Source organism: Microtus pennsylvanicus, chromosome 9, assembly GCF_037038515.1.
Source record: "Microtus pennsylvanicus isolate mMicPen1 chromosome 9, mMicPen1.hap1, whole genome shotgun sequence".
Classification (NCBI taxonomy): Eukaryota; Metazoa; Chordata; class Mammalia; order Rodentia; family Cricetidae; genus Microtus; species Microtus pennsylvanicus.
Genome location: NC_134587.1, coordinates 80937674 through 80961156, shown reverse-complemented (window position 1 = coordinate 80961156; position 23483 = coordinate 80937674). Strand labels below are relative to the sequence as shown.

At 42.9% G+C, this 23483-nt stretch overlaps 1 protein-coding gene across 4 annotated transcripts in view; it reads right to left on the bottom strand.

The window, feature by feature from the left end:
• Positions 1-23483, bottom strand: part of Slc7a2 (solute carrier family 7 member 2) — a 59020-nt gene that overhangs the window by 13299 nt on the left and 22238 nt on the right. For 3 of the 4 annotated variants that reach the window (XR_012911861.1, XM_075986571.1, XM_075986573.1), the window contains exons 2-6: positions 9444-9834; positions 8485-8640; positions 4212-4377; positions 3274-3407; positions 2117-2339 (exon numbers count right to left, since the gene is read on the bottom strand). Coding sequence is in view for 3 of the 4 variants with exons in the window: in XM_075986571.1 (XP_075842686.1) it covers positions 2117-2339; positions 3274-3407; positions 4212-4377; positions 8485-8640; positions 9444-9819 (1055 nt within the window). In the remaining variant the exon portion in view is untranslated. Of the gene's footprint in view, positions 1-2116; positions 2340-3273; positions 3408-4211; positions 4378-8484; positions 8641-9443; positions 9835-12250; positions 12491-23483 lie in introns of those variants that run through there. The other variant, XM_075986572.1, reaches the window with a different exon arrangement.

Below are 23483 nucleotides of genomic sequence, written 5' to 3'. Positions count from 1 at the left end.
ACTAAGAACAATACTATACGTCATTTGGTTATAGCCATGATTGTTACTGAATTAAAACTGAATTAGCTCTTGCAAAATAAAATGAAGTAGGAAATACTAAGATGTTTTTTAGCATTCACAATTCAGAAAACAGAATTCCCAAAATAATGGGTAATTAAGAAGACTGATCAATTTTATGTCGCAGTAAGTCACCCATTTATATAGTGATTGTGTATTTTCATAGTACCATGATTTTGCATCCTATAACTATAACATGTAATAGTTCCAAGCATTAAAATTATCAAGGTAAAGAATGGCTTTAAGAACAACATACTATAGATTTAGTATATAGAAAGAGCTACAATTAAATGTTAGTAACAGTGAGGTTTAATGTACAATTTTTCTTAAAATAAATTGAATTATTTACATTTATTGCTTATGTCATTCCACATATGATTCAGTTGTGAAGGTAATTACTTAAGAAAAAGAGGTAAAATAATTAATTTTAATTAATGTTTATTAATAAATAAATTAATATTTAATTAAATAAAAAGTTAATGGGGGAGTTGGACATGGTGGCTCATGCCTAAAACCCTATCAGTTAAGAAGTTGAGGCAAAAGACTACCGAACATTTGAGGCTGGCTTGGACTTCATAGTGAGTACCAGGCCAATTGTGGCTATACAACAAGATCTTGTGTCCAAAAACATCTATTAATTTTCTTTATCTTTTCCCCCACTATTTAGAGAATACTTTCTTAGTTTCTGTCATCAAACCCACATAGGTAAGACGATATGTATATTTAATACAGTGTGTTATCCTTGCACAAATGGAAAAAAATAAGTTTCACATTTCTACACCAATGCAGCTGTCGGTTTCTGTACAATACCAACTCAACACAGTAAACTGAGAAACTTTTGTTCAAAGTTGACAGCATAGCCAAAGTTTCCAAAAATTCAAATTATATTCATGTAAGGACCAACCACAGTAGTAGGCTGTGCACCAATAGCTGATGTAGCCACAGGGGTCCTCTCATCCCTTTGCAGATCACGGTGGCACAGTGTCATCAGGGTTTGGACTTTAAGCTATTCGAAGTTCTTCATAATGAACCACGTCAACAGCAGATGATGAAGAACTCCTAAACTCACTTAGTATTGTCAGGACTAGAAACTAAAAACACATTTGAAAGAAAAAAATGTCATGTTGATAAATTATATTGAGAAAAATTTCTTATTTCAGAACTGTGAAAATCGTTTTCGATTTTCAAAAGGAATTCTCAGGCAAAAAAAAAAAAGGATATTCTCCATGTGAGACTATTCTCCTGTGAAGTGTGGCACAGATTAGAATGAAATGTTTTGCTCCAGATCATATGAGCGGCTGTGGAAACTTGAGGCATGAGCTGTAACATAGTAAATAAGTAGCTACTGAAAAGACGGACATTTGGCAATCAAATTCCCTTTTCTTTTCATATAAGTAAAGAATTTCCGCTGGTAATTTCAGAATGGTGATTCTGTCTCTTGAATAAATCCAGTCTGGTCAGCACTAAAGGGGAAAAAAGGCTCAGATGCACATTTACATTATAAAAAATGATGCTACATATGGCTTCCAGTCCCAGACACACTATTACTTCCTGGAGAATTGTCCCAAGTGTGAAGTCTGTGTATAATCTCCAACTGACACAATGCAAGCAATACGGATGCCAGGAACATGAGCATCCCAAAGGTGCCTGGCATAGCATGTGATTATGTGTGACACAGATGTGTGTGTGTCCCAGTGCTACCACCATTATCCTGAAGAAAAAAAAAAGAACAAACACAAAACAAAATAAAACAAAAAAAAGAACTCAGCTGATGATGGTCACTCAGGCTTTATGTAATCCCTCAAGATTTCTAGACAGGGATTCTGGGCAAATTATTCACTGAGTGCATAGTTGTATAATGCGTTCCTCATGTTAGGATATTTTTAGAATATACAAAATCAGTCTTGTGGTAGCAGTGGCTAGGGTGCTGACCCAGGGCCTCCAGAATGCTCGCCAAGTATTCTACCACACAGCTCTTCTTGAAACCCACAAAAGCAAATCTGAAGACACTGACTACACTTTGCAAGAGCCCTGAGAGCCCCAAGGACAGTACATGTACCTTGTTGACAAGGCGCAGAGGGAGCCTGCAGCAACAACATACTTGGCAGGACCCCATCCGACATATTCAAAGGCTACCGGAAGTGGGCTTTTCTCATCCAGGAGGTAGTAAGGCATCATAAGCGTTAAAGCTGCAGAAACCCCAAAATAGGCCATGAAGCAAACCAATAAGGAAGTCACTATTCCAATGGGAATAGCTTTTTGGGGATTCCGGACCTCTTCCCCTAAGGAAAAACAAAACTGAAGGTTAGTAAAGAGTCAAATGGCTTAAGGACTTCCTGTGGCTCAAATCCCCCTCCTTGGACTTCCTGTGGCTCAAATCCCCCTCCTTGATGGTCGTTCTACCATGTTTTTGCCCCTTCTGCATTCTTAGTGAGCTCTATCTAGTTCCTATAAAGATTCCCTTCTCTTCTTCAGGATACGACACTATTAACAAAAAAATGATCCAAATGGCAGAGGGTGAAGAGAAGAATGGAACATACAAGTCAGTTTCCTACTTGCAAAAGGCTGGATGGTCGGGGAGGGGGAGACACATGAGCACTCTTAAGTGTTTAGGTCTTGAATGGTGGTTGATGTCATTTGGAAAACAGCTACACTGGTATTCTGTGAGCTTTTGAACTGCAAGGCTTCAAACCAACTTATTTACTCATTTATACGAAACTTTAGTTTCTATAAAAAAATTATCAGAATATGCCTCTTACAAGATTAATGTTTGAAGCTACCCAGACAGAGTCAGTTACAAGGCTGTGCAACTGGAAAGCTCAAAAAAACTCTGGGATGGGTATCACCTGGGATAAAGAGAAAAGAATTGGTATAGTATTTTGGCTGGTGAATGAAAAGACCATTTAAGACAATGACCATCTGGAGGGGACAGAGCTCTAAGTCAAAAGGTTACAGATAGATTCCTCATCCGATCAGCCAGATGTGTTGTCTTTGGTGGTCGTCACAATATCCTCAGGGGAGGTGCTGCCCTTAACAGGACAGACACCAGTGTCCTGAGACTTACACCAAGTGGCTGTTGTGTCAGATGTAACATGGGTTGCAGGTGGATCTGGAGTTGGTACTCTTCCCACCCCACATCTCATCCTGTCTCCTTGATCCTCTGCTGCCTACGCCTGTGGTACCCTCTCCTAATTCTCGAGGAGACACTGCCCGTACCAGTGGTTGCAATGCAGTCAAATCCCACAAAGGCATAAAAGCAAGTTGCAGCACCAGCCAAAGTTCCTGTGAAGCCATAGGGCATAAAACCACCAGCCCCATAGAGGCTCGTGCCATTTTCAGAAGGCGGTTCTCTGAAGGAAAGAACAGACACAGTCAGCCACTTCACAGACACTGTACCTTCTGATGATTCCTCTCCAACCACAGTCTTGGAAGGCTGATGTTGCTCGTTGTCTCTTTGGAGCTAATGTTCATAAAATCCAAAATTTTATTCTGTCATCTTAGTCTGGAGAACATGATAGATTCCCTCATAATAACCTCTATGTCACTGACATCCAACTACAGGCTATTCAACAGCAAATACAGAAGGCCCAGACCAAAGTGTGTGTGTGTCTGTGTGTGTGTGTGAGAGAGAGAGAGAGAGAGAGAGAGAGAGAGGGTCTTACTTTGAACCCACATTGGCCTGGAACCTGAAATACAGCTCAGGCTAGACTTAAACACGTGCCATTCCCTCGCCTCGGGCTCCTGTGAGCACCGTTGTGCTGATCTCTATAGATGTTGCTAGACGGAGGAACACAGGAAGCAGGATTTTGACATCTGAGATCCCATATGTGAGCCATGCTCTACAATAAAGGTAAGAAAATTTCTCTTCGCCCCCTGGTGAATTGTTCGGGGGCAGAAGGGGAGCTCTTGCAGGGACTAGACTCCACCCTAGAGGCTGCACTGGGAGCCAGCATCTGCAGAGCTTCACACATTGGTGCAGCTGGAAGCTCATCCCTACCTTAGTTTGGGGAGCCTGGGCAGAGGAGTCACATCCTAGAACCGTGCCCCAGAAGGAGAAGTGCTGCTCTCAGAAAACAGCACTCTTAACACATAATGAGGAGAGGATAGAGAGGGAGGGGGGGAGGGGGGAAGTGGAGAGGGACTAAACATTTTACCTGGCACCCGCTGATATGTTTTTAAGGAAGTCTTCACTGATCTTCCAGTTGGCCACGTTTCCTTTCACAAACCCAGCCACCATGACAAAGAGAAGGACCAGGATGTTAATAGCTGTGAAGAATTTATTCACCCAAGCAGACTCTTTTACTCCAAAGGATAACAGACCTATGGAAAAAGAGAAGGCGTTAACATGGGCTCTTCAGCCATAGACAAGGCAATGGAACCCTGGTGCTAATACGTGCATTGGATATTCCTGTATTAGCAGTCATGCATACCTTCCATTTCTCTAGTTCCATTGTTAGTGCACACAATTACTTTTCTGTGGAGCAACGCCTTTGAAGACGCCACTGATTGTGATTTCTGGAAGCAGACTGTGCTCACACTCGAGAGCTCTATGCTGTCTGTGTAAGTCTAGTAACTCTGGTTATTGTTACCATGGCAGGCACAGGCAGAACCCGTCATTTGAAGGGCTGTCCTTAACAGCTATTCCAGGACTAATATAAAAGTCTCCCATGCACTTTCTGATCACATCACCAGAAAATAATTCTCCTAGGTGCCATGCCAAAACAGTTCTCTGTTAAATCCATTCTTATATGACAGAATTACTTTATACTAAGAACATAAAAATCCTATTCGAATAGTTTGAAAAAAAAAGAACAGTATAAAGAATAGCGATCAACTATGGTATTCCCGTAGAATTCTACATATGCATGCACACACATATATTTCTGTATCAACAAATTTATCATCAGTTTTAACAGCTGCATGACATACTATGTGGAGATGCTTTAATCCCTTATTTATAGACAATTAGGTCACTCTTGGTTTTATTTTATAAACAGCACTGACATCATTACCATCTTATATAAATATCCCTGTGCATTTTCTAACATTTTTCCTTACAATAGTCTACAAATTAAGAGTGTATGGGAGGGCATGCATTGTGTGTCTGTATGTGTATGCATGTATGTGTGTGTATGCATGTAAGTATGTATATAGTACGTGTGTGTGTAGTATATAAGCATTCTGTGTGGGTGTATGCATGTGTGCATGAGAATGCACATGGAAGTCCGAAGCTGATATGGGTGTCTTTCTTGACTGCGCTGAACTTCATTTTTGAGACAGTCTCCCACTACACTTGGGGCTCCTCATTTTGACTAGGTTATCTGTCCAGTAGGCTCTAGGGGTTTAGGGATCCTCCTGCCCTAGCTCCTCCCACCCCCAGTGCTGGGGTTACAGATGCACATTGCCATTGCCAGCTTTTAGAGGAGTTCCGGATCCAGACTCGCATTTTCATGCTTGTGAGGCAGCCACTTTACCCATGAAGTCATCTTCCCAGCCCCAGGACATGAATTTTTATAGAGAACAAGATTTGGCACCATTTACATTACATGAATTTTAAGTCAGAGTATTTTATTCATAATTATTTATAAGAGGTACTTATAGATATTATAAGTACTTATAGATATTAATGTTATTAGCTCTCTGCCACCCATTCATGGTAATATTTTTCATCTCCATCATTTTAAAAATGACTTCATTTGGTTTATTTCAGTGGTAAATTTAGAGCTCAAGCCCTTGTGTGTGTTAGGCGAATGCTCACGATGAACTTCAGTCCCAACCCTATAACTTATTTTTAACCTTAACTTATTGTTTATAAATGTAAAAAGTTGCTAGAATAACCCACATGCACCTATCTTAATAGTTACTTTTAATAAGATTCCCCCCAAACTTCAATCCTCAAGTATTCACGTTTCCCTTCAGCTTTAAATGACTATTATACTATCGTATCTTCATCTTTAACCCACCTGATATACTATATGAAGTGTGGCTCTCAGTCCAGCTTTTACTACTGGGGCAATGGCTGCCATGAAAAGACAATGCCACAGCTCTGCTAGCTGCTCCCCTGCATCCACAGCATCCACTGCCATAGAAGCAGAACTGTGCAGGCAGAGATGAGAGCAGCGGCATTTCACTTCTACATGTACAGTTCCCACTCTTGGCAAAACAACACACTCAACACAAAGTGAAGAACGGGAGTTGGTGAGTCAGGCTAGAAAGACACAACGGTCATGAAAATGTTTTGAAGTTTCAGCACAATGTAGTGCCTCATAGCTAGGGCTTTCCAGTGCTCAGGGAAAAGGCCATGCAAGTGGGAAATTCCCACGGCTAGCTGAATGGCCATATGTATGACATGTGTATGTATGAGCATGCACACACACCACACACACACACACACACACACACACACACACACACACACACAGAGTATAGCATTCCCTGCATGAACCTCGCAAATAAAGCCTGTCTCTGTGTCTATAAAAAAACCCCTGCATCAATGGCATGAAGGAACGCTGTGGGGTTGGCACAACTATGGACTCTGCGATTGGCAATTGGGTGAGATGTGCCCATCTTCAAGAAGAACAGAGCCACAGCCACATTTTATATGAGGTTCCAAACATGCCAACACACTCTCTACTTAAGTTTCTATCTGCCACCAACAGATCCGATCCCAGTAAATACCTCATCTGAACGCTATCCATGACTCCCTGGTAGCACTCATAAAACAAGTTTCAGCGGTCGTGTGGCACTGCAATTTGTTTGAGCCACTACTTATAACGGGAGATTTTCATTTTCAAATAGTCTAGCAACAAAGTTTTAATGTAAATTTAGACTACATTTAAAAAGATAGATTCTGAAGGGAAATGAGCAGAGGACACAGACTCAGGCTCAAGCAGAGGTCTCGCCGCTATAGAATTGAACAGTTCTGAACAGCCACAGCTACAGACTTCTCATTATTAAGAGAGTAAAGCTGAATATTTTAAGTTTATTGAAGCCATTTCTAAATAAAACATGATCATATTAACTAGGCTGCTTTGAAACTAAACCGAATCAGTGAAGTTCATTTAATATCACATAATGAAAAATAATGGATGTATTTCTTTTGAAAATATCCTTTAAAATGAAAAGATTTTGTATTCATATGGGTAGGGAAGGGAGGTGGTAGGAGCTCAAGGGTAGAAATAAAATAACAACTTTGGGCAGTTGGTTTCTCCTCCTACTGCTGCTCCAGGGACTGAACTTGGGTCTTCGTGCTTAACGGCAGTCACCTTTACCCACTTAGCCATGTCAGTGACCCAGAAGGTATTTCTCTTAATGCTTGAAGCAAAGGGCACAATATTATGGATCTATGGAATTTGTTCATGATTGTTTCCCCATCTTTATAATATTCTTAACTAATGAGGCAGATTTTTTTTAACATAAGGCTATTTTCTGAAGTGTGAAACTGTCCAGGTAAAACATTTCCTAATAGAAAATTATTTCTGTCACACTCGTTGAGCCCAGGGAGAGAACAGAGAATGAGGAAGAACAGGAAAGCGAGAGGCCAATTACCCAGGGTAAATCACGTAAGAAGCCGGAACAAACAGATCGACGTTAAGAGGGTCTGTAGATAAGGACAGTCATAACAGAAAATGCTCAGAGTCCATGTAAGGGAGAGCAGGGATTAACTATTCGTACACAATAAAACTGGCTGCCATCTGCGTGCACACTGCGCTCTATGCCAGGAGCTGCGCGAGGCAGTCGGCGATATTCACAGTTCACTAATGAACACACTGAGGGAGGAAGAGACGGAGCGCGCCTTTCAAATCCTGCAGGCAGTGAGCAGCAGAGAAAGACGAAAAGCCTTCTTGAGCCTGTTTAAAGCGCTGTCGTACCACGCTGGTGGAAAGTGGAAGGTCCTTTACCAAGTCTGTCTGTCTGTGGGATATCAGCATTAGACAATCCCCGGTAGCTGGATCCTTCCTTTTCAAACAAGTGTCTGCAGTAGGCACAAGACAGGAAAACAGCACTTTTTTCTAGAACTAATATGTTTGCTAATGACCTGAGTTGCATTTAACAGGGTAAAACAATACCATGAAACTCTACATTTTTTTTTCCCTTATGGAAATACCCTTCCTCTTCTTGAATGTCTCTCATTAGTATTTAAAGACCGATGCTCTCAAAACAAAGACGGGCACCTCCATCCTATGACTTACTGCAATCCAGGTGCCTTCTCCTGCAAAGCCAGGGGTCTCCTTTCACACACATTGAATCCTATTGTGAAACATGGGGGAGATGAAACCCGCAGCGAACCCACACTGATCCTACGGGCCTTGATAGGATACACTGACCTCATTCCAAGAATCCAGGCTTCAAATCTGCATAGCCAACTTTCCGGGGGCCCCTTGGTGTGGTGCATTACCGGGAACAGCATAGGACTGGTTTTCTTACCTGCCAGAAGTAGTATAAGGCACACAGCAAAAAAGTCTGGGTACTCCGCCAAGCCAGTATAATTCATTTTGAAATACGTCTTGAAAAACTGACCAATTTGCTTGTTTAGAAGTTCATCGAAGGTGCCACTCCACGCTCTTGCGACACTGGATGTACCTTCCCCAAAGCAGAATGTTCAGAGAATAAAAGGTTACAGGTAGGAAATTAACGAAACTCATCTGCTTACTTGATTCTGGATAAACTTGGCTTAGTTCACACAGACTGAAACTTTAATCACATTAGAAAACCAAATTACTATTACATATACATAAAGATGTCAAGAATACGAGAACACTTTTTTTTGAGGCAGGGTCTTGTTATCCCAGGTAGACCTCATAAGGTGTGTAAATGCTCATATCAGGCAACTTTATTTGTAATAAATAACTTTCCAGAAGCTAGGGAGATGGCTGAGCAGTTAAATCACTTGCTGCACAAGCAAGATGTCAAGTCAGACCCTTAAGTAGGTAGCACTGGGGAGCACAGCCTCTAAATCTAGCCTTGGAAGGCAGGGGTGGGGCCCAAGAGCAAGCTGGCCAAGTTGAGCTGAAATGTAACCATTGGGCTCAACTGAGAGATCCTGTTTCAGAGAACAAAAGGAAGAGCAATTGAGGAAGATGCTGATATGTTCTCGGACCTCCCTGTTCCCTCGAAGACAGAATCATATGCACCAGCAAACATGTAAACACAGACACACCACACAAACTCATGAAAAGAAAAAAATTAAAACTTCAAACAATTTTCAAACCCATTAAGAATCATGAATTCAAGGGGGAAGACTTTGGCAGTGAGGATGTATTTTAGAGATGACAAAAATGAGCCGGGGGAACAAGCTGAGATGTGCAAGCTTACCCCTAGTGCAGAGAGTCTCTGGATGGCTATTTTTACCCTGTACACAACCGATATTTGATTTTGGAATTTACCTATGACATATGACAGAATGAGATTCCAGCCAGTGATGAAGGCCCACAGTTCTCCAACCGTTACATATGTGTATAGATAAGCAGATCCAGTTTTGGGGACTCGGGCCCCAAATTCAGCGTAGCAAAGTCCTGCCATCACCGAGGCCAGGGCGGCGATGAGGAAGGATACCACAATACTGGGACCAGAATCTGCTTTGGCGACTTCCCCAGCCAAGACATAAACCCCAGCGCCAAGAGTGCTTCCAACCCCCAGGGCAATGAGGTCCATGGTGGTTAAGCAGCGGCAGAGTTTGGAATCTTCTAGACTGTCCAGTGTGACGATTTTTCTCCGGATCAGACATCGTGCAAAAGTCAGCGCTGCTCTGCAGGGAATCATGGTGAAGACAGCAGCCTAGGGGAGGAAGGAGAGGAGGGGTTACTAGGAGGGGTCTGCGGCCATCTTCCCTCCCATGGAGCAAAGACAGACAGCTCCCCCTTTTGCTTAGTAGATAATTGGTTCATAGCAACCAGAAGGATTAAAGGCGAGAAAGCTGCTCACTTCCCGAGTGTCACACATAAAAATTAAAGGGACTCCAACGAGTTACTTTTGGGGTGGAAGAGAAGGTGATTTGAAAGATTCACTATTTGCTCCAATTATTGTAATTTCTGAGACACATCGAAAGGAATGCATTTCTTCTTAGACGACTAATTTACCCCTCACTAGAAGACAAGGTTTAGATCCTGCCCTTAAAACCATTTTCTTCTTTAATCATTCATCCAATTCAAGATTTTGGAGCTTTCTCAAACACCAAGGTTGCACTAGGAATATATGTAGGATGGCCACACATGTGGCTCTCGTTTAAGGGGCTTACAGTCTAGCTCTGGCTTAAAAGTAGGTAAAGGATGGTGGTTATATACTTGAAAGTTTTAATGAATGTGTCAGAACCATGCTATTTTCCTCTTAAGCAGGGATGAATAATGAACAGAAAGAGCCCCATTGGCCCAAACAATTTAAGCCTGGAAAATATTATTATATAAAACAAAGTATGGATTTCAGTAATGCGCGCGCGCGCGCGCGCACACACACACACACACACACACTGCAGCAAAAAAAAATGTCTGAGCCAAAATACTAGCCTAACCATATTTTGATGGTGAGTTAATTTTTTACTTCTGTGTATTTCAGCCGAGCAATAGGTATAACTTATGTACAAAAGAAATACTGCAATTTTAAAAGTCTATTTGACTTTTCCTATAGAGACATGTAATTCAGCAGACTGAAGGCAATGGAGGAAGAGGGGTAGGGGCTACTGTGTATCTGTCTATGCAACTGTAGATATTAAGTCATGTCTGCCTGTACTTCATGGGCTGAACACCGGCACAGTGATCCCTTCAACTTCATCATATTCATCAACAATAACATAAACTTATGAGACTGTCGCACGCGACACTCACCCTACGGCCTTGGCCTTAGGATATTTGGGCTCTAACATCCCTGTAGACTCAGGGTTCTGATGATAGCAGAAATAGGTACGTAGGTTTTTTTTTTTTAGAACAAATGATTATTTTGTTAAGTTCTAAAACAGTGACTTTGTTTGAGGAAGAGAAATCCACGTGAGCTGAGATTGAAGCGAGCCTGCGGGGACGAGCACTATGAGCATGTCCCTATATGATTTTATTGAGGCTAATGATACACGTGAGTCCTCCTCAGTCCACTCCCAGCCTGGAGGATGACAACTTCTAATTATCAATACTTCTTCAGCAACCCGGAAATGTAACTTCTAAAATGTCTTCAATCCAGGTCATCAATTTGACAGCAGAGAACTTTGGGTCTAGTTAAACCCTAATACCTGATGATCTAGCACCAGGGGGCAGATGTCCCCTGCTAGTTATAGAAAAAAAAAGTCCATCCTGGATTGTGGCTTTATTTCCATATTTGATACAATCATCACAGAAACGAATCCTTCCCCTCCAGCCCATTCAAGGCGGATATGTCAAATGGTCCCTGCGTGACAATCACTTGTCCTACAATATTACTACAGGGGGAACGAAAGGAGGCAAGCCATTAGGGCAGTGGTGCCGAGAGCCTGCAACCAATTAGCTTGTCCCAGTTAGGACCCAGGTTTTTCTTTCTCATCCCTCTGCCAGTTTCGTGGTGCGTAATATGCACTTGGCATGTCGGGACTGAGGGAGAGAAATGCAGTTACCATGTGCAGTACAAGGATCCTTGCCTACCCCTCCTTTTTTCTTCAGATTAGATATTTTGATTTCGCAGTCTCCATAGTCAACATCAACTATGTGCCCATGATTTTAAAATTCCAACACAAAGTTTAAGTCAGCAAAAGGGGAAAGCAATATGGCATGGCTGACCAACGGTAATTCTTTTTACTTATCTTTGAGACATAAATTTCTTAAAGCAAGCTATTATTTGCTCAGAAATGGTAACCATTGCACCTGGACTAGCCAACGACAAAAACAAGCCCTGCATTTATTTCCCCTAACATCTTACTCTCTCTTTTCTCCACATCTAAACAACTTCATCCTCTCAGGTATTTCCCAGAGAGGCGAATGGCAAAGTCGAGACAAGTAAGAATCCACGATACAATTGAGATGGTTACAAATGTCCAGGCACTGTAGTAAGGGCATGTGTTCTTTCTCTTAAAGTACTGAATCGGTATGGCTAGAACGTGGAGGCAGAAATGTACTATTTCAACATTTCTCACGGGCAAGCATTTCTTCTAAGGTTATACAACAACTGAATAGCTGCTGCAGGGTTTTGGGGCGTTCCTAAAGATAACGGGTGGTTTGGAACACGTGGGTACACTCACCTCGGGAACAGTTGAAAACACAGCCGCAGTACAGATGGAGCGGTTTCATTGGAACAGACGGAACACGATTTTTGTTTCTTTCTTTGTTTGTTGTTTTTATTGTATTTTAGCATGTAACTTTGTTCCCAGGGGAAGGGAAGAGAGAATACAGCAAAAAGTGGAATAATGAAAGCAAAGCCTTGGGCTCGGTGGTAACCAGAGCAGCTGCCCAGTCAGCACTCTGCCCTGGCTTGGTCGCAGCACCAGCACCAAGCAGGCGTCAATTCCCTTCAGCAATGGCTGGCCAATAAATCACCCCGAATGCCATAGGGCACCACCTGTTCCTTTCCCCAAGCTGCTGGTGCCAGTCACTCCATAGAGACCACTGCAAACATCAGGAGAAGGCCTTCCCAAAATTATCTCATACCTGCCACTAATTCGCAAGTGCTACTTGTTTTAACAGTGTAGGTCTCTGGTGATTTTATGATCCTGGTACGCCCTGATACCTTTTATTTTATTGTCCAATCCCAAAGCCTTTTTAGTGTTCCCGTAAGATCAGGTATATTATTAATTTCATTGTATAGATGAACAAACTAAGGTATTGTATAGTTAGCCAACATCACAGTCCACCTATGAAAGGAATAAGATAAAGCCATTGGTGTCGCTGGAACAAAGGTTCTCAACTGTGGGTCTCAACCCCTTAGGGAGTCAAATGACCCTTTTACAGGGGTCGCATATCAGATGTTCTGCATATCAAAAACTTACATTACAATTCAAAGCAGCAGCAAAATTACAGCTATGAAGTAGCACCACGAGGAACAGTATTAAAGGGTCACAGCATTAGGAAGGCTGAGAACCATTGCTCCGGAGTCACTTGCCAAACACGAACTGTTGGTGGGTGTAAAGGGTAGGCCTAATGGGGTTTCTCTGAATACCTTACTGGAAAAGTATTCCAACTGGAAGTCTGATGTTGGGAGGAAAAGGAATCGGCAGGAAGTGAAGCTCGAAGGGCAAAAGGTGAGTGAACCTTAGGGTTGAATGAAACCCCTAGAGCAGGGGCTGGAAGGGCAGCCCTTGCAACACCACCGGACCTCATGGGGAGCGTCCGGTTTTACTGGCCAGACAGCTCAGCACAGCTTGCATGCATGGGGAGTTAGCAGAGCAGAGGAAACACAGCCTAACACTGCAAGTTTGGCAGGGTTGGAGGGAAGAGAGGTGATTGGTCCCCTCGGGCCATGTCTCCCTGGTAGGGGAACCCATTCAGTCACCTTTGCTCTGGGGGATTGTAGCCTACACCCCATTGGTTTGAGTGTCACAGTCATTATGTTCTTTAGAGTTAGGGGACATCTGAGCATGCCCTGCCTATCTATCTGTCTCTGCTCCAACTGCAGGTGGCTTAGGGGTGGGAGACAATGCCGCAGTGACGAAGGAGCAAGTGGCCAGCGATGGGGGCTTCAGCAAAGTGGCCATCCGCATAAACTAAACAGACCCAACACAAAACAGCAAAATAAGCTGGGCGGTGGTGGCGCATGCCTTTAATCCCAGCACTTGGGAGGTAGAAACAGGCAGATCTCTGTGAGTTCGAGGCCAGCCTGGTCTACAAGAGCTAGTTCAGAGAAACCCTGTCTTGGGAAAAAAAAAAAAAAAAAACAACAGCAAAATAAAGCAAAACAAAGGTGTGGGGGGGGGGTTCATTTAGCATTGCTTCTGAAAGAAACTCTTAAAAAATGACCATGGCTGTTTTAAAAACAATTTCTATTCCCTTAATTCTACCTTTCATGCCCTGTCCATTCTAGGATGCCAAAAAAAAAAAAACATCCAGATGATCTGAAGGAATCTATGCGCTTAGCACTTTTTGAGGCAGCCAGTGCTCAGGAAACAGACTACTATACTTATTTCTGGGTTAGTCACCAAATTTTGGATTCCAGATGCTGGAAGTATGAGCCTGGACTAGGATGGGGGTGGGAGAAGCGGAGGTCTTTTGTCTGAAGGCAAAGAACTGATAAATGCTTCAGGGCACTCTGATTTCCTCTAGCCACTGTCTTTCCAGAGGCAGAACACCCTTCATTCAGTCTACCACCCCCAAAACTACTTGATTTAGCTGGCTGTTAGGATCTGACCACTCTTGTCTCACTGCTAGGCAAAAATTCCTTCCATCAAACTGTGGTGGGAAAGGAATTTTACAAGAATTCACACCCATTTTTTAGCTCCAAAAAATGTAGCTGGATACCTAGTTTCATGGTTTTGCTATAAAGTTATTTCTTGGGGGGGGGTCAGTTCTACACTACATTTTCAATTTTGAGAAGAATGCTCTGATTTGGCACTTCTGACATTCTGCGAACAATGTACGGGCAGAGACTGCTATTGCTGGCATCTTGGGAAGATTCTTGAAACACTGCTATTGATTAAGGGAACTTTGTAAGTTCACTTGGCATCGGCTAATTGAGAATAAAACCCTCCTATTGTGTGCTCAGAGGAAGCAAGGAAAGGCATGCCAACTCATCCCCATGGTGCAGAACCACAAGTTATATTTAGAATATGCAAACGAAGGATAATGTTAAAAAATGAGCCCAACTAGAAACAGCGAAGTTCTTAAAATGCAACCCTGGCCGTCTTGACACGTTATTAATATGCCACAACTGTCAACAATTCCTCGTACAAGTTTTTATTTCCATATTTTTGTAAAGACTGAATTCAGACGACCAACTGCTCCACAAAATGACAAGTTCTCTAAAAGGTCAAGTCTTAGAAATTCCAAAAATTGAAACTTTCTTAGCCTAAGTGGAATGCCTTTAAAACCATTCTAGGGAACGCAGCGACAGGAGAGAGAGACAGGCGGACTGGCTCTGTTAAAGGAAGTCCTGCACTGCCAGAACACACGGCAGGGGGCGCACTGTTCAGATTCAGCAGGAGCTGGAAGCAGTGAATCTTCAACAGTGGGGGGGAGGCTGCATGGCAATGCATCCTACAGCCCCAGCACTCAGAAGGCTGACATAAGAAGATCAAGAGTTCAAAGCCAGCCCTAGACTCTGTCTCAAAAACTAAATAAGTAGTAAATAAAGCAGGCTGCCTACAATGTAGATAGTCCCTAAAGCAAAAACTATAAACGAGAGAACCCATTTAGCTCATTCTTCTTCTGACAATGAAGCAATATCCACAATCTTCAAAACCCATTTTGGTATTTTGATGGAGTCATAACCTCTGTTACTTCTGAAAGATAATTGGAAGTTCAAATAGACTCTTACTTTTTTGGAGCAATCCCTTTCTTTGAAAAAAACCCCAAATTTTGCAAAATAATAATATAATTTCTATAATAAATAATAAAAGAAAAATCCTTAAAATAATTATCAATATACAAAATCCTTACCAAAAGGTCCTCCAACTGTCCACTTTGATTTAATTTTAAACAGCAACAGTTCATATTACTATGTGATTTAAAACTGAAATTATCTCATAATATGAAAACTATCTGATAGTCATTCATCAATAAAGGTTTTAAGGTATTTAAATAAGGTGGGAAGAGTAGGTTTTATAAAAATGACTCACAAAAACCAAACAAGGGCTAGCAAGATGGCTCAGTGGGTAAGCACATTCATTCTGCAAGTTTGGAAACCTGGGTTTGAATTCCCAACGACCACACAAAAAGCTGGGTATGACATGCAAGCCTCTAATCCAGCACTAGGGACAAAGAGACTGGTGGATCCCAGAGCTTGCTGGCTGGCTAGCATAGTCCAAATAGAGAGCTTCCAATTCTCTCCACAAAGCCACTTTGAAGGCCATAAGACAGCCTGAGAGAGGTGGACACCTGCTATCCAGCTATGGTCTCCGCCTGTGTGTACTCAAGCGTGCAACACACACACACAACATGGTCACATACACTCATACCACATACCCACACAAACGTACAAAAATATATTAATATACAACATAAAGTATTTTAAAGCCAGCAATTCACATTATAAACACACATTTATGGTGTTGTTAAGAAGACTGTAGGAAGAAAGATAAACACTCTCTTCTACTCTGAATTCCTGTTACTGCTTTATAAAACACTGTCTGATTTGGCCTGCACAGTCTTTGGTCTTTAACACTAATGTGCTGAGAGAGAGAGCACGCAAGCACAATACCTTAGACTCTGAGTCCTAGCTCTGTCCAGGAAACCAACACTGCTGTTTCTCAGTTCTCACTTTAAATGATGCTCGGGGGAAGTGGCAAATACTTGAGACTACGCTGCACAAGGGTTTGTGAGTGAATTACGTTAAGAAAGCAGAATTTAGTTTCCATAATTTTAAGTACTCTCAGAAATATATCATATGTGTTTCCATATATATATCATAAACACTAGAACACAGATATAAGAATTATGATCTACAACTAGTAAGATTTTAATTTGAATGCTTATTCACACTGGACTCTCATCTGCCTCCATCCTGGGTTTCCCTCTGGGCTCCGTCTCTAGTTTACCCTTCCAGCTGTGAATTCTGCAGCTCTCCACGTGAATGCTGTGTTCTGATCTGCTGGCCAACTATCCTTGGAACATTTGCTTTCTCGCCCACACACGTGAAAAGAGATATTGACCTGTGTGTTCCCGGCTGCTGCTGGCTTGTCCCCTGGCCCTCTGCTTCTGTCCTTATCCCAGGTACTCTGAGTCACTAAAGTCAGCAAGACATTTCTCTGCCTTCTCTGCCAGCCCCTAGCTACTCCACTCACTCAAAAGAAAAGCCAACAGTCAAAAGAATGAGTGTCTTTAGATTACCTATCTACCTGTTCCAAGAGAAGAGGGAGGGAGGAAGGTTTTGAGGATTGGTGTCTGATTCAGATCCTCTCCAAGAGAGAGGGGTGAGTGCTGAAATCCTTCTCAAATGTACCTTGGTAAACGTACTGTTGTATTTACTATGTGCCCTCTGTTTCCCTCCTCCCCAAAGAAGATAACATTGCTTTATCGGTGTGAAACAGAATGTGTATATTCACATGCCGTCGTTTCTAAAAGGAAACATATTTGGCTGAACAAATTTATTGCAATGATCTGTATAATCACGCTTGATAGAATGAGTGGTCAGTTGAAGGAATAGACAGGGAATAGCAGAGAGAGCTGGACCAAAGACATGAGCTTAAAGACTCTCACTGCGACTACTACAGTGTGTCAGCAAAGACAAATGGGATTCCACACAGCACAGCACAGCTCAGCACAGCACCCAGCACAGCACAGCACAGCTCAGCACAGCACCCAGCACAGCACAGCACAGCACAGCACCCAGCACAGCACAGCACAGCACAGCTCAGCACAGCACCCAGCACAGCACAGCACAGCTCAGCACAGCACCCAGCACAGCACAGCACAGCACAGCTCAGCACAGCACCCAGCACAGCCCAGCACAGCTCAGCACAGCACCCAGCACAGCCCAGCCCAGCCCAGCACAGCACAGCACAGCACCCAGCACAGCACAGCACAGCACAGCTCAGCACAGCACCCAGCACAGCCCAGCCCAGCACAGCACAGCACAGCACAGCTCAGCACAGCACCCAGCACAGCACAGCACAGCACAGCACAGCTCAGCACAGCATAGCACAGCACAGCACAGCTCAGCACAGCATAGCACAGCACAGCACAGCTCAGCACAGCATAGCACAGCACAGCACAGCTCAGCACAGCATAGCACAGCACAGCACAGCACCTAGCACAGCACAGCACAGCTCAGCACAGCACAGCACAGCTCAGCACAGCACAGCACAGCACAGCACCCAGCACAGCACAGCACAGCACAGCACCCAGCACAGCACAGCACAGCACAGCACAGCCCAGCACCCAGCCCAGCCCAGCCCAACTCAGCACAGCACCTAGCACAGCACAGCACAGCACAGCACAGCACAGCACAGCCAAATCATCTGAATAGTGCTGCCAAGATTTTTAAATGAATTCAAGTATTTGATCATTCTCTAGTAACACTAAGATTTTTAATTTTCTTATTTTTTTAAAGGACGTGTAATATAGTTTAGAAATCTCTCTGCCCCCTCTCAAACCTCATGGACACTTCATGTAGAGGATTTTCACAGAAACGGCTTCCTCTTCACCTCACTGCTACAGGCTGCCTTCCTCATCTTTGCCCTCACGCAGAGCCTGGGTATGAAGGCATCCTGCCCTCCCCGTGGGCAGCCTTCCCTGCTAGAAAACTTTTCATCTCCTGAATTGTTTCCTCCTTCAAATAAATCCAAATGGCTGCTGCCCAAAGACATCCTCTGTTATATACACACATCCATTCAAGTCTAACAACATAGAGAACCTCTGCGGTAAAGGCGGAGAGTTCCAGATGTGGCCATACAAAGTCTCATTTGCTTACAGTCCATTTCCCCTACATATGTCTACCAATTTGCTGTTTTTAACGCCCCCCATACACCGGACAAACATGGCACACAGGCCTTGGACCTGCTCCTCACTATCTCTTCAGCCCATCTTCTGTTCCCTCCTCTCTGCCCTGAGCGACAATGGGTTTCCTTGTAACTTCCTCAGAACACAGAGCCTAGGGCTTTCTGCTTGGTGAGTCTTCTTGGAAAATGACTTTTGCCTTTTTTTTTTTACCTGATAGCTCTCTTTGCATTAAATTAGGTTTCTCATGTTTTCCCAACACTGGCTCTTGTTTATTCTTTCTTGGTGCTGGGGAAACAACCTACAACCTCACACACTGTAAAAAAGTATACATGCTACAACCTTAGCCTATTCTGTATTTTTATGTCACTTCTGTCTTTATAACGATTATAGGCAACCACTTGGATAAACATGTTTTCTTCCTCATTATTACAGGCTGAGTTGTGTTTCTTAAACAGCTGTGAAATGCTAAACCCTGCTACCCTGCCTGATGACATTAAATGTCTCTGTAGGCATTAAGATCATTAAATCAAGCCCCTGGCAGAACGACTTGTGTTTATATATGAAGAAAACCTGCCAGGTGACACACAGGAAAATGCCATGTGGTAGCAGTGGCATAAGTTAGTGATGAATATTTTACCCAACAAACACCAAAAGTTGAAAGTCACCCACTCTAAGAAGACAGGGAATGAAAGAGGGGGTGAGGGCTGGAGAGGTGGCTCAGAGGTTAAGAGCATTGCCTGCCTCTTCCAAAGGTCCTGAGTTCAATTCCCAGCAACCACATGGTGGCTCACAACCATCTATAATGAGGTCTGGTGCCCTCTTCTGGCCTGCAGGCATACACACAGACGGAATATTGTATACATAATAGATAAATAAATAAATATTAAAAACAAGAAAGAGGGGGTGACCCCATGTTCTCCAGGGAACTGTTCCCTAGCTGTCATTCTGATTCTTGGACCCGTAACTTCAGAATCATGACACAGTTCATTTCTGTTAAAAGTCACCTGGTTTATAGTACTTTCATATGGCAAGCTCTGAAATCAGCAGACTCCTTTAGGCTGTTGAGTTTCCTGAAATATCCGTCTGTATTTTATTTGCTGTGTTCCTTGGGCCCCCACAGATGCTGAAATACAGTCAGACATCTATAACTGCTTCACACCTGGTTTGTAGTCAACTCAAACATACATGTCTGCTTTTTTTTTTTTTAAATCAAAGATACCTATACAAGTGGATGCCTTAACTCCAGGGTTTAACCATACTGTTTCAAAACTGAAAGTTTTATTTGCAACTGCTGTAATAAAGGTCCAGCAATCAATTCATCAAGTGCCCTACCTATTTTTGTATCACTGCAATTTTTGACAGGTATGTTTTCCAACTTTAAGTAAATTATATGTAAAATGTCACACCTTACATAGGCAAGCACATATGATATCACCAAGAATATCCCTCTAACAAAGTTGGCCTGTTGACAAAACTCTGGGTATATCATACATCTACCAATTAACTTTTCTCTCTAGCCTATCTCCTCACCTATCTAGCCAAGGTTGTCACAATAAGTGGAGTTAAATGCTTTGTGAAATGCTGATGTATTATTTTGGTATCTTCCCCACCTGCTTCTTATAGAGATAGGGTCTCTCGCTCTGTATCTGTATCTCAGGCTGGCCTAGAACCTATGATCCTCCAGCCTTGGAATGCTGAAATTACAGGTACTGATCATCATAGACAGCAGACATTATGTCTAAACTTCCCATATCCACTGGCCTGAGAACCACATAAAATGGATGTCGTAGAGTTTGTGAGGCATAACTTGTTCATGGTGAGCTTGTGATGCCTCCCGGGGATCCAGCCCTTCTTTCCCAAGCACATACTAGGAATGTCTGGACTTTCATTGGCGAATAACATGTAACTGCCTGACCTGAGGTTCCCAGGGGTCTCGTGTCAGGAAATAAGGGTAACTGCTTCTTCCCTTCTTCAGTCCCCTTCTATTTTGGGGTGCCGAGTTTACAGAGGGCCATTCAGTGCATGTTTCTGCACCCTCACTCTTTTAACACCTTACGTGTGATGCACCTGGACACGAAATCACAAACCAGGTGGACGTGGCTCAGTTCTTCCTCTCTCCACTTCAGGCTTCAGGACCCCCCAGGAATATATGTTTTATTCTAGTAAGATTGCATTCGTGCACAAATCCCCCCAAAAGGGATGTCGGGGCTTGTCTTCTCTCAGTCACCTACTGCCCCCATTCCAGGCCATTCCCATCTTGGACACATACACAATGAACTATTTCATAAAACTTCAATTTTAATATTTTGTTGTTGTTTTTCACAAATCCACACTACTTACTTTATTCATGCATATTTTAAAATTAAATTCCTCAAGCGAATTCCCGAGGCAGCCACAGTTATTTCTTCTGGTATCTACCTAGTTTTCTTCTTTCCCCGCTTAGACCAAGCATTCACTATCTGACAAGATACTTGTGATATCTGATGGTTGTTTTCCTCAAACAGCTTTGCCACTTAGGACTACAGTCTATGGAGTTATAGCCACACTTTCTCTGAGTCCTTAAAAACCAACTCTAAATGGATTTGGGAGGTATAGATTGCGTCTTTACAGAAATGTTCTCAGGAACAAGCAAAGCAGTTCCCTGTCACCAAGAGACATTTTAAGATGAGTATTTACTGCAAACTGTAGTTCCCAACTCCCACTGGCTAACTCTATTTTTTTTTTATCTTATGCCAACAAAGAACACGTTTGTTTAAGAATCTTTCATAGGAGGCTTTACAAAAAAAAAAAATTACTGCGCACAGAAATGTTCTTGTTAGCAAGTAGCAAAACAGTATTTCAACATCGGAAGCTCCAGAACCTTCTTGTTGTTTAATGTCTCCTCAGTGGGAAACCATCGACAGTCTGTTGCTAATGAGACAAGCAGGGTTCTCCACCACGATCATTCAAGAGTCAAAAGCTGATGGTCAAATTAAGACCAGAGCAAGCACCTTCCGGATTACCACCTATGTCTCCCTCAGGACTTGCCCATCGCTCAGTTCCTATGTCCCACACTATAATCCACACTGTGTCCCTTTTGTTGGGACATCTTCCTGTGAAGGCACACACAAGGCATGAGGAGGCAAGAAGCAAGTCCAGCGAACACTGACAATCACAACTCGGGATGCTTTTCTGTGTTATATTCTGGGGGTTGACTATTTTTGCTTGTTCTTATTGTACACATTTCAGGTGGACAATGTGGTGTCAGCCTACAGTTCTTCACACTGAAATGGTTACTTTTGGTTTCTATGGCCAATCAGATTAATAGACTGACCAGATCAGTTACCCCTTTAAAAGAGAAGGCCTTCACAATTTGATTTGCTTCAAATAAAAAAAAATACCCACAATGAAAAATCTCTCCCCCATTCTAGTGATATAGATGAACATCTTAGCACATGGAAGACGTGGGCAGAGGGACACACCTCACCTCAAAAAGTGAGGGAAACCTGATGGACTGAAAGGAGCTTTTTAACCACACAAATAGAAAAGACAGTATTCCACATGCACCCTTATTTACACACAGGAACAGAGCTGAGCTCTGTGTCCCCCTCGACTGTTGTCCCAGTCAATACTCTTTGGTAATTTCCTCACCTACGAATGGTGAAAGGGGAAAAGGCGGGGCAAACTGTTTTCTTTTCTTTTCTTTTGACCCTTCACAGAGGCAACAATGACAAAACTCTTATCCAGAGAGCACTAGAGGGAAACCAAACATTTTAAAAGCTGATGATAATCGGGTGTTGTTCTACTGTTACTGTTTGTGCTCCTTCGGTGTAACAGGTGCCCTGAGTAGCTCTGGAAATCGGCGCCCTGTGTGGAATTGGGGATGAGACACATTTCTGAGTGGCCAAATGAAAGCAACAGTGCTCTATCAGGATGCTGTAACGATCACAGGGCACACATGTTACGTGCTCACCACACGTCAAGCGCCCTATGGATGGTGAAGTGGTGGGGAGGGGCTATTATTAATTTATTTATTATTAACTTATTTCTATAACATACACAGAAGATATTTGTTAGAAAAGTTTTCTCCTGGAACACTGAAATTACTCCATTTATATAAACTGCCAACTTTCATTTAGAAAGAGTGTAGCATGTAGAAATCATGATCTCCTTAAAGGAGAAAACTGAGGCCGGAGAATTCCTCACTGAACTCCCACTTCCGTTCCTTTCCCTTACCACCAAGACAGCTGGAGCCATTTTTCCCAGGCCACCTCTGTCTGTTGTTCTGAGACCCTCCCAGAGGTCTTCCAGGGGAACTGCAGTGAGAAACAAAGGGCCCACTGTGCTCCCCTCTAGTTTCCTCTTCTGCAACCCTGAAACTCCTCTACATTGAAGGACTGATGTGGGATACCCTTCTGTATATGTGTAGTTTTTATTGGTTGATGAATAAAGCCATTTGGCCAATGGTTAGCATAGTAAAGCCAGGCGGGAAGGTCAAACAAAGACACACACACACACACACACACACACACAGAGAGAGAGAGAGAGAGAGAGAGAGAGAGAGAGAGAGAGAGAGAGAGAGAGAGAGAGAAGGTGGAGTCAGGGAGATGCCATGTCATTGCAGGAGCAACATGCCAAACTGGTAAGCCACAGCCTCGGGGTAACATACAGATTAATGGAAATCGGTTAATTTAATAGTTAGAGCTAGCCAGTAAGAAGCCTAAGACATTGGTCAAACAATTGTAACTGATAATAAGCGGCTGTGGGAACTAGCGTGCAGGACCCGGTGGTGGAGAGAAACTGGTCCAGTGGCACCAGGCTACAAAGGACACTAGAGTCTTCTGTGGGCTTGGTAATTTAGTACCAGCCACATCACTTCTCTGACATGCTTGACACCAGAAGTGTCTC